Source organism: Diaphorina citri, unplaced genomic scaffold (assembly GCF_000475195.1).
Source record: "Diaphorina citri unplaced genomic scaffold, Diaci psyllid genome assembly version 1.1 scaffold5254, whole genome shotgun sequence".
NCBI lineage: Eukaryota > Metazoa > Arthropoda > Insecta > Hemiptera > Psyllidae > Diaphorina > Diaphorina citri.
In genome coordinates, this window is record NW_007382630.1 from 1 (window position 1) to 10,650 (window position 10,650).

Sequence of the window (10,650 nt, forward strand, 5' to 3'; positions counted from 1 at the left end):
TCCAAATGAGGTGTGTGAACCCCTAAAAAATTGGTAGGTAAAATTTACTTTCTTGCTCTGATTGACATTGATGGCAGGTTTGTACAACTCTCAAGTAAGTAATGTAAGTACCTACTTAAATCTACCTACTTTTAGGTAGGTACTTTTTCATTGTCATGATTACTTTGATGCATGTTTTATAAATAGCACGTTTGTAGCTTTTGTGGTGCAAGTTCTAAAAAAAAACCTTCCATTTTCTCTTTGTGTAGGTATATTGCGAGTAGGTACCTTCTATGTTACTCCGTTATCTGTATTAGAGAGTAGGTTACATACCTAGGTGAATTAATACTGTAAGTCCTGACTCATATTGGAGGCGTAAACGCGCTACTCAAAGTCGAGCGTCTACGCGTGGAGTGTAAGACCAGCCTTAGCGCGACTCCGCGCTACTGAAAATCGCGTCACAACGGCAACGCTTCCAATATGAGATAGGCCCAAAACAGTAGTAATACGTACTTACACAAAAAGCCGATTTTTTTAATACTCTTTCCATTGAATATTTAACTATAATTAAATATTCAAATAACTATGTTTACAGTCTGAGCACTGGGCAGTGGGCTGGGTTCATGGAATTCAGATAAGTTCTTCTGTCCGGCTTAGTTTGGTCTCAATTAAAACCCATGTGCATGTCTGTCATGCAATTGCATGTCTTTCCCTGCTGCGGTCGAACTTCCACATGGACATTCGCATGCAGTAGTCTTGTCTTGATTTATTTTCGGCTTTCAACCCCGCAAATATTTTCAAGAGCCAACAATAATTTTATTTTATTTCATTTTATTCTAATTTTATTCTATTCCATTCTGTTCTGTTCAGATCTCGTCCTGTAGTCAAGGTGAAGTCCAGCCTAAGTTTCTCCTCGGACTCCAAGCAGATATTCCTGGAGGAGAAGAATTGTACCCTCAAGGACTACTCTAAGGTCACGTGTCTGACACTCACTGCTTGTCTCGAATATAACGGGGTTGGGGTCGATCCCCAGACTGGTAAGAACTTTTCTAAATAGGTACCTAAATTAATAAGAATAATAAATGGGAAGAAGTCTATGTGCCAGGAAAAATCTGTATCGTGATGTGACCAAATGATCCCTTTATCAACCTCGCACGGCGTTTCTTAACTTCAGTGATCTGTTGGAAACTTAGTACCTACTAAAACATTGAGCGTCAATGACTAATAAATTGTATTCATTTCAAAAACTCAAAACGCCTATCATTCAAAAGTGGTGTGAAACAATGTAATAATTTGTATGAATGCCTGGAAACTATTTCAAGTATGCAATGTGCTACACACAATGGTACAAACCTCCAACTTTTACGATTTTGTATTTCAGAACTCAACGTTCAAATTCTGCTGGATTCCAAGAAGCCCAAGTCTCCACGAATGTTTTTCCTATCGGATGAAGGCAAGAATGTTATCAACCAGACCTTGCTTCTTATCAAGGGTACTCAGTTCTGTAAAAGCATGTTCATCTATGTCAAGGTAAACGCTTGTTTTCTCAATTAAACTATAAAACATTAATGTTATGGATTTAAAATATATGTACCTAGGTAAAAAAGGTGCGTATTTCCCAATACATATAGGTATTTTTCTTTCCTTTTTACTTTCATTGTTCTATAATTAGGAAAGTAATGTTTTCGGGCTAAATTCATAGTTTTAGCATAGTTGACCTTGACCATAATTTCATACTAGTTAACCTTGACCTTCACAATTTCATACTAGTTATAACCTTAACCTTCATAATTTCAGCCTAGTTGACCTTGACCTTCACAATTTCATACTAGTTGACCTTGACCATTATTTTACACTAGTTGACCTTTATAATTTGACCTTGAATTTCACACTTTCAGCCCAATCTCCGAGACAAGTTGACCTCTCTGGAGGCAGAAATGCGGTACAGTCTCTTCGAGCAGAAGCAGTCCGCGCGCCGTCGTCACCTTAACCTTCATAATTTCAGCCTAGTTGACCTTGACCTTCACAATTTTATACTAGTTGACCTTTATAATTTGACCTTGAATTTCACAATTCCAGCCCAATCTCCGAGACAAGTTGACCTCTCTGGAGGCAGAAATGCGGTACAGTCTCTTCGAGCAGAAGCAGTCCGCCCGCCGTCGTCTCAAATCTGACCTAGCCCCCATTCTGGATCTGGACGATGAATCAGGGCTGGTCTCTAGGGATTCGGTCAGCATTCAGAAGAACTGCGGCAAAGACAACGTGTGTATTCCGGACCTGAGACTCACCAGTGTCCCGTGAGTAACTACAATTGTTTCTTTTTACAACTTACCTATATCTCGAGAAAGAGCTTCCTTTTTCCTTCTTCTTTTCTTTCCTACAGGCTGACCTCACAACTCCTCCCAAGTAGCTACCTAGTACCGAAATACGAAAATGGCTAGAAACACATGATGTACCAGATATCAGTCACAACGTTTCTTGACTTAGGTTATCCATGGAACACTGAGTTTATTCACTGAATTTATTCGTGGTATTCATATTAGATCAAACATACACAGTACTGCAATAGGAAATAGGTAGGCATTGTGAATAATGAACACACACACAGTAAGTTAGTCGCCCACCAAGCTGAACGGTCGTAAATTATCTGAAGAGACCTGCAGGTTAGTGTAGGTGCATGGAAGAATTTAAAACCCCATCATGCAAACCGGTCGCTTAGCGGACGCCACGGAAATAAAACAGGCTTAATGTCACTGTTTAACCTTCCAAGGTTTTTAGTGAAATAGGAAATGCTATGCCTACTTAACTACAAAAATTTCAGACCTTTATTTCATTGTTCCTTACTTTTGGAGTTGCTGTAGGTATTTTGATAAATGGGATTTATTACGTAGGTTTGAGGTACCTACGTAAAGGTAGAAAAATTTCAATTAGCTCATCGTCATTTAACTGTCAACAAACAAAAACCTTTCTTCAACACAGTACCTATCCCAAGTGACCTAAGTTGGAGTACCCAATCCTACAAACTGGACTCTGCACACAGGAATTTCGTTAAAAGAGCACCCCCATTTCAATGTAACACAACCCCCACCTTACTTACCCATATTATGCTTTACCCCCCTGTCATTCACAGGTCAAGTGATCTCTCAGAACCTCTATGACCGTCCCGAATTCAAGGCCACGAAGGAAGGGCCTCCCACGGACGATGGCTCCTACATGGGATACTCAGTGGCCTCTGGAACCTTCTCCGGGGAGAGTGGCGTAGCCGTGGGTATACCCCGTGGTGCCAGACTACTGGGCAAGGTAAGGATTAAGTAGCAAAAGGTAAGGATAAAGTTGCAAAAGGTAAGGTTAAACTGGCAAAAGGGAATTATAAAGTGTCAAAAGTTCGCAACAGAAGGGCACTAATACTATGTCCTTCATCAAATAGGCGAGAATTGACACAATTTATTCCTGGATTAACACAAGAGCATCAGAAGTTAACCCTAACAATATTGATGGTTGAGTAATTGTTGGCCTTACGATATATGGTCTGCCAGGTTTACCTGACACCTGATGAGCACACACACTATCAGGTAGACCTGATAAACCTGATCAGGTTCACCTGTCGTTAGGTCTATCTGATAGTGAGTGGCTGGCCAAACGCCAACAATTATCTAACCAAAAATGTTGTTTGGGAACCTTTTGAGGTATTTGCAATTGTTATACGCGTGCAATTTTTTTGTCGATGCCGATGGTAGGCATGTAATGATTCTAAAATTAACTAATTCCTCTCTTCTCCACCAGGTGGCGCTGTACACGACCAACATGACCAACCTGCAGAACATCACCGGCGAGCAACTAGGCGCTTATTTCGCATACGCTGTCACCACGTCCGATGTGGATGGAGACGGAGCGGATGATTTGATTATAGGAGCGCCACTGTACACTAACCCTACCAATAATGTCGGCCATTATGAGACCGGCAGGATCTATGTGGTGTACCAGGGGAAAGAGGTAAGATTTTTTTTTTCAAGAGGTTTGATAGAGGGAACTGTAACTGCTAAGGTCTCATCGTCCCGAAATCGAAGAGAGAAAGAAGACAGGATAGGAGAAAGCTAGCCGTTCCGAGAACGAATATTACCTGTTCAGGATAAAATCCGCCCCGGGCGAGAATCGAACCCGCTGCCTAGCGGTTACGAGGCAAACGTGCTACCAACCAAGCTAACTAGGCTGGCTGTCATTATTTTTATTTTAAAATAAAGTGTACGGCAGTAGGTACTACCTGTGAAATGTTCTATATCTATCATTCCTCATTTTTGTGGGTTTCTTATTATATTTCCAGACCTACAAGTTCCGCTTGTTTATCCTTCTGGGATAGGACTGAAAGGTCCTTTTGCCCCCGCAGTCTAACCAAGGTCTTATACAGAGTGTTGCAGAAAAAACGAGCCACTCGAAATATCTCGAGAATGGATATGAATTTCGAAAAACTCTGGAACACGTGTCTCATTATATTCAAGGGGAAACATTTTCCCTGTTTTTAATTTTTGCAAGAAACCTACTTTAAAGTAATGTAACATCGGTTTCAAAAGTATTTTTTCCACCAAAAACGTGTGAATTTGGCTGACTCACCAACAGAGGTGAGTCGGATTTCATTTGATCACTCTATTTGATTTCAGATTTCGCTGTGGGCGCTCCATACGATGGTCCTAATGAGAGAGGAGTAGTCTACATCTACCACGGATCTCCTATTGGTGCCAGAGAGAACCCGTCCCAAATTATTACAGCCGAGGAAGTTAACTTTGGACTACAAGGTACGAAATATATTGGTACTTTGGAGTTTTCACTACTCGGAGTCTAGTGGATTGGAACACATCACATGCTTCTAGACACACTCCATTTGTCAAGAGTAAAGATACAGATAGATATACCTACGCTCTGGAGATCAATTTCGGTAATTTGGTCTTTCCGACGCATACGAAAGGCTGGCCTTTATAGCGCCTTTATACTAAGGTACTTACCTACCTACACATGGCCTTGCTGCTTAGAGTGTAAATAAATAAAATATTTAAGTACCCCCATGATCCTATTCACTGAATTTTACGGTAGGTACTTTAAGATCCTTCATGTCTTGACTCTCTAAAGAAAATAACGAATTACTTCTCACTAATACTGAATATCTGACTTTGGTTCACAGGATCACTTACCACATTTGGTTTCTCACTGGCCGGAGGAGTTGATTTAGATGAGAATCAATATCCTGATCTTGTCATTGGGGCGTATGAATCCAACACCGCTTTCGTCCTAAGGTAAACCCTTTAGTAGATTCATATTACGTAAGCTTAACCAATCTTTTGGGGCGGTTTGCCCATACACCTAAGCTTCAGGCAGTGGCGTAGCGTGGTCTAAATTCAAGTGTAGGGCGTGTAGGGCTCATGCACAGGTCTACCAAGTCCCATCACATTACATGCCATTAATATTTATGGGCATTAGAGTGAGCTTTTGAGTTGTATGGCATTTCGTTATTGTATAAAATGTTCCATGACATGTCCCCTTGGTTTTTTGGGTGAAGGGAGTGAATTAGCCCATTTGCCTAATTGGCGCGGGATAAGCAGATCGGATTTTGATGCACTGAACTCAACTTGGTTCTTTATTTCCAAGCAAAATCTCTGTTGACCTGATCAATATTGATTTTAACTTTTAGTTCTGGCTAAATTAGTCATTAATCTGTCTCTATTTCCCTGTCCTCATTCCAGGCGGTCTCAAGAACACCTCCTCGTTCCATTCCTCGGAAAAGTCCCACTCCAGCAACACCACCTGGGATTCAGACCATGGCGTTCCCATCACGTCCGCCTCTGACTCCTGGCGTACCAACGATAACGGTCTGGTGCGAAACGGATCAAGCTCTGTCGTCTACCCCGGAGGTTACGCTTCAGGGGGTTCAGGTTTTGCTGCAGGCGGCTCGAGTTATTCTTCCTCGGGTTCGGGTTTCGCTTCAGGCGGTTCGGGTTACGCTTCGGGCGGGCGGCACTACTCCTCGGCGGGCGATAGAGGCGAAGTCAGTAGGAAGGCAACAGAGACGGAGACTGAGTATCGGGAACGTACGGAGAGCATCAAGCGCGTCTATCCGTCCTCGCGGGACGGCCCGAGTGAATGTGAGTAATGAGTATCACCTGAAGAGAGAATTTAAGTCCATAAGGCCGTAATTGGTTTCTTTGCCAAAATATGTATCAAGAGAAATTTAGCCCTTCAAACTATTTGATCACTTGAAGAGAGAATTTAAGTCCATAAGGCCGTAATTGGTTTCTTTGCCAAAATATGTATCAAGAGAAATTTAGCCCTTCAAACTATTTGATGATGTGTTAGGTTACAATTTTTTAACTGAACACGAACAGTCTCTTTTTTTTAGCTTTGTACCTACACGGATTTAGAAGATATTGTTGGTCCAATGGTAACAAGGCTGAACCAGCATCTAACTGGGGACTCTGGGGAGTAATAGTAGTATTGTATCTTTTCCTTAGAAATATTGTCGTTGTCTACTGTTGTATGTTCACTGAGACATTCCTCAATACTTTCTCCTTGTTTCCCCCTCTATAGATTCCGAAGAGGACTACTCGGCGGGTAGAGACAGAGATAGTTCATCTCACGCCCTCGATGCTGAAGCTGAGAGAGACAGAATCTACCAGGAAGAGCTCAGGAAGTACTACGAGAACATTAGGCGACAGGAGCAAGAGTACGAGCTGAAGAGAAAACAGGAAGAGGAAGACAGGAGGCGCGAACATGAGCGGTACTTGGAGGAGCAGAAGAAGTTGCGAGCCTACCAGGAGAGTAGTTCGAGGACTTCTGAAGAGAGGTAAGTTAAATTTCGGCAACGACAAGTAGGTACAGATAAATAATCAACCCCTGGGTCTCCTTAGATCAGCCACTGACAATCAGGTAGACCTGACAGGTATGGCGGAAAAATTCCGCCTGTCAGGTGTACCTGATAGCCTTAAAAATGTCACGTTTAAATAATTTTGGAAGATGCCGATGTATAGTCTAGGCATGCGAGTCCTTAAAAAATGTGGACAATTTAGGTACAAATTCAGGTATACACCCAATTAGGTGATAAATTAAAATTCCCAAGCTCACAAAATCTCATTTCCCTATTCCCAGGTACAGGTACAAGCGAGATGTGGATTCTTCAGACGAAGCTCTGGAGAAGGCCCTCAAGTGTGGACCCACCAAGTGTATCAAGGTCAAATGCAATGTGGGTGCTCTCCAGAAAGACCAGGAAGCTTGGGTAGCTTTCAGATCACGCGTTTGGATCCCCACCATCCGGAAGGTAAGTGGATAGACTCGAGAATTTTGTCTCTTGAGAGGGACCGGGAAAAGCTAACAACACACGATTGCACTCTATCATTTACTCTTTTGCAGATTGCTCCGAACAAAGAGGTCTCCCTATCTTCTCTTTTGGTGGCTCGGGTGACAAAAATCCCCCACATTGGCACTCCAGATCAGGCGACCATCAAGACACATGAGATCTTCACCAAGGTTATCCCCAGGGAGACGGGCGTGCCCCCCGGTATGGTACCACTCTGGGTGGTTGTCCTGTCTGCCGTGGCCGGAGCCATCATCCTCATGCTGCTAGTCTACCTGTTGTACAAGGTAAGACTGGAAGATAATCGAACAGATCAATAGAATATTCACCTAGTTCTTTTTTCCTCGAGAGATGGAAGTAGGTATCTACATATATTGCACAATCTAATAAATGAGACTGACAATGTCTTGTGTAGTGGGAAGACTCTCACTAAATTACGGTACGTTGTCTACAAGACATTCGGGAAAAATTGGATGAAACTCACGACAAGTGGGAACGAGTCTTTAGTAGTATTGATACGAGTAGTACTATTTAACTGATCTGTACATTCCTAAGCTAATTAATTTCTCATTCCCTTGTCATTTTCAGTGGGGCTTCTTCAAGAGGCGCCGACCCAACGATGTCCCGGAAAAGGAACCCCTGAACAGGAACGGGTATCAACATGGTGAGGATTGACCCCACCCTCCTGCACCTCTGTGATCTAGTTTTATTTCGAGTACCTACAGCATTGTCTAACAATGGATCTTGTCTGCATTTTAGTAGATGTCTGGTGGGCCGACCAGTTGTAGACGCCACCATTTTCAGGAGTCATCTCTGAGTAGAGTTCTAGTTTTTGATCTCGTCTAGATTATTTAAGTTTTAATGTTGGAGACACAACGCAAAACTCTTTGTAATTCGTAATATTTGGCTTCCTGTGAGATTGTAGTTGTTGCATCCATTTTATTTGAATAATCACCTAATTTACGTTTAAATTTATTGTTAGATAGGTCTAATTTTCTCGAACCTTCAGTAAAAGAAGTACATTCACGTAGGTATTTCCTGATTTGGTACCTTACTTCAACACACTCAACATTGTGTACTTTTTAAAACTTACTACATAGGTATACCTATTGATTGAAACGATCACAACAATTTATTAATGTTGATTTATTGAAAATTTTATCCTAGTTTTGTAGATTTCTGTGCCATATTAGACACCTAGGATATTAGGTAATCATCTAAGACTTCTGACTTATTTTATTTAATAACTAGAATTTAACTGTTTAACCTACGAATTGAAGTATAGATAGGTACCTATTTCAAAAGCAATATTTGACTAGATTAATTTTATGAAAATAATACAACAATTAGGTACGACATATTGATCTTTGGTATTATTAATTTTCAAATAATGTATTATTTTCAACTGACTATAGGAAATTCTTTGTATTTATTGTGTTCAGAAGTGTTATTTTGTACATAGAGGTAGGTAGTAAATTAATTTGGATTAATATTTCAAGGTATGAAATATTCATAATTAGGTAGCTTTTATTTATTAATTCGAAAACAGATCTAATCCAGTCATTTTATTATTAATTTAATTTTAAGTGTATTTGATGAGATGTTTTGTTTAGTGAAGATTATCATGTCTAAAGCCGTTCTTGTAAAATTCAGACCATTTCAAGTAAGACTGAGGGTTTATTGATTCCACGTACCTTTTAGTGGATGTGCCATTTCGCACATATTTAACTATTTTATTAAATAATCAAAATTTTCCTGGAAATTGTAAAAAGGACGACCAAATACGAAAAATGTGAAATAGTCTCCAAAAATCTTCACTACAAAATTTCTCATGCCTTGTTATTTTGTTGTAAACACTTTTTATTGTAACTAATACCCTATTTATATTTTTATTAATTTTGTAAATTTTAACAATGTTGTAATATTAAAGCCCTGTAATAAATTTTGTTTATAAAATTATTTGAAACTGAAAGAAGAAGGAAAACGTATAATTATTATGAATTTTGTAATGTCTTGGAAATCGTCTCAGAGTTTTTGCCTTCTTCTAATTAAACATGAATTTTCTTCGTTACTTAGTAGCTTTATTATTAAAGTACTTATTGAGTAGGTAGGTATACCTATAAATACCTAGGTAAATCTTTATTTATGGTTACATCCCTACTGGAAAAAATTAACGACCTATCTCTTTCAGAGTCTTTGGATATTATGTTATACTAATTTTAATAATAGATACCTCGAATGTGCTGTGTGCATTTCTAGGGATTAACAAGTAACTTAACTGACTTATTTTCCATATCTTTGGGATAGATATTTATTTTCTAAGAAGACTCGGAAATTAATCAAATAAAATTGTTCCTCTTTTTCTCCATTTATATAGGTACTGTTTTCTTTTCATTGGTATATTGAAGTTACTCTTGGGTATAAACTTTCAACCACGTGGTTTCTTCACAGTTCCTGATTTTATTTATTTCAGTCAGTTTACTGCAAATTTAATCAAAATCAATGTTAACTTTTAGACCATTGAGTGAGTGCATAGTGTTGACTGTTTTACGTGTTTTATTTCCATTTATTTAAGTTAATCTGTTTTAACCAGAAATGACCTCTGCAAATTACCCCAAGTCTATTTACCTCATTTTAACCATCGAATTCTGTGAACGTTTTTCGTTCTGTGGTCTTCGCACGATGTTGTCTCTATATCTGCGAGATGTCCTCAAGTTCTCTGAGAAGGATGCCACGGTGCTCTATCATATCTTCTACGCTTTGTGTTACTTCGTTCCCATCATTGGCGCCATTCTAGCTGACAGTTTCTACGGTCGCTACCGTACTATCCGCGTGTTCTCATTCGTGTATGTCCTGGGCAATATACTCCTGTGTCTAGGGGCAGTACCCACCCTAGCGTTACCCACCATCAAAACCACTTTATTAGGGTTAATATTCATTGGTATTGGAACTGGTGGCATCAAACCCTGCGTGGCAGCTCTATGTGGTGAACAGTTCTGTGTACCTGAACAGAGGTTTTACTTGGAGAGATTTTTCTCTGTCTACTACTTTATCATTAACATTGGTGGCTTCCTGGGCATGATCTTCATTCCCATGATCAGGAAATCTATCCCATGCTATGGCGGAGAGTCTTGCTACGCCCTTGGGTTTGTGGTTCCTGCTGTCCTTATGGTTCTCGCGCTTGTCATGTTTGTTGTGGGGAAACCCATGTACACCATCCGATGTCCGAAGAAGAACATTATCCTTCAGTTCTTGAAGTGTATGTTCTACTCACTGAGTAAGAAGCTGAGTAGTTCCCCGTATCAGAAGAAAGCGCATTGGTTAGACTATGCCGA

The 10,650-nt window shown here is 40.1% G+C and overlaps 4 protein-coding genes and 1 long non-coding RNA gene across 5 annotated transcripts; all 5 read left to right on the forward strand.

Annotated features, from left to right (window-relative positions):
- Positions 1-849: 849 nt before the first annotated feature.
- On the forward strand, positions 850-2,280 carry LOC103521447 (integrin alpha-PS2-like; the record flags this gene model as incomplete). The annotated part of the gene is made up of 4 exons (XM_026832130.1): positions 850-1,016; positions 1,361-1,509; positions 1,878-1,988; positions 2,059-2,280. Coding segments are annotated over 4 exons (649 nt in total), but the record flags the coding sequence as incomplete, so codon positions are not given.
- Positions 2,281-3,056: 776 nt separating this feature from the next.
- Positions 3,057-4,336, forward strand: LOC113472395 (integrin alpha-PS2-like). Its single transcript, XM_026832132.1, has 3 exons — positions 3,057-3,279; positions 3,763-3,972; positions 4,301-4,336. Exons 1-3 carry the CDS (start codon positions 3,193-3,195, stop codon positions 4,334-4,336), a joined length of 333 nt encoding a protein of 110 aa, XP_026687933.1. The 5' UTR covers positions 3,057-3,192.
- A 296-nt stretch (positions 4,337-4,632) lies between these two features.
- Positions 4,633-5,251, forward strand: LOC113472394. Its single transcript, XR_003394717.1, has 2 exons — positions 4,633-4,769; positions 5,153-5,251. It is a non-coding gene; the product is annotated as an uncharacterized LOC113472394 (long non-coding RNA).
- Positions 5,252-5,496: 245 nt separating this feature from the next.
- On the forward strand, positions 5,497-9,395 carry LOC103521448. Its single transcript, XM_026832133.1, has 6 exons — positions 5,497-5,538; positions 5,675-6,110; positions 6,553-6,808; positions 7,111-7,279; positions 7,372-7,602; positions 7,904-9,395. Exons 1-6 carry the CDS (start codon positions 5,497-5,499, stop codon positions 7,988-7,990), a joined length of 1,221 nt encoding a protein of 406 aa, XP_026687934.1. The 3' UTR covers positions 7,991-9,395.
- A 388-nt stretch (positions 9,396-9,783) lies between these two features.
- Positions 9,784-10,648, forward strand: LOC108253961 (peptide transporter family 1-like; the record flags this gene model as incomplete). Its single annotated transcript, XM_017448816.2, has 1 exon — positions 9,784-10,648. A coding segment is annotated over exon 1 (738 nt), but the record flags the coding sequence as incomplete, so codon positions are not given.
- Between the last annotated feature and the right edge of the window lie 2 nt (positions 10,649-10,650).

Coding starts and splice junctions, on each gene's coding strand:
- LOC113472395 (XM_026832132.1), top strand. CDS start 3,193: ATGGGATACTCAGTGGCCTCTGGAACCTTCTCCGGGGAGAGTGGCGTA. Junction 3,280..3,762: donor GTGCCAGACTACTGGGCAAG/GTAAGGATTAAG, acceptor CTTCTCCACCAG/GTGGCGCTGTACACGACCAA. Junction 3,973..4,300: donor TGGTGTACCAGGGGAAAGAG/GTAAGATTTTTT, acceptor TTATATTTCCAG/ACCTACAAGTTCCGCTTGTT.
- LOC103521448 (XM_026832133.1), top strand. CDS start 5,497: ATGACATGTCCCCTTGGTTTTTTGGGTGAAGGGAGTGAATTA. Junction 5,539..5,674: donor TGGGTGAAGGGAGTGAATTA/GCCCATTTGCCT, acceptor TGGCTAAATTAG/TCATTAATCTGTCTCTATTT. Junction 6,809..7,110: donor TCGAGGACTTCTGAAGAGAG/GTAAGTTAAATT, acceptor CCCTATTCCCAG/GTACAGGTACAAGCGAGATG.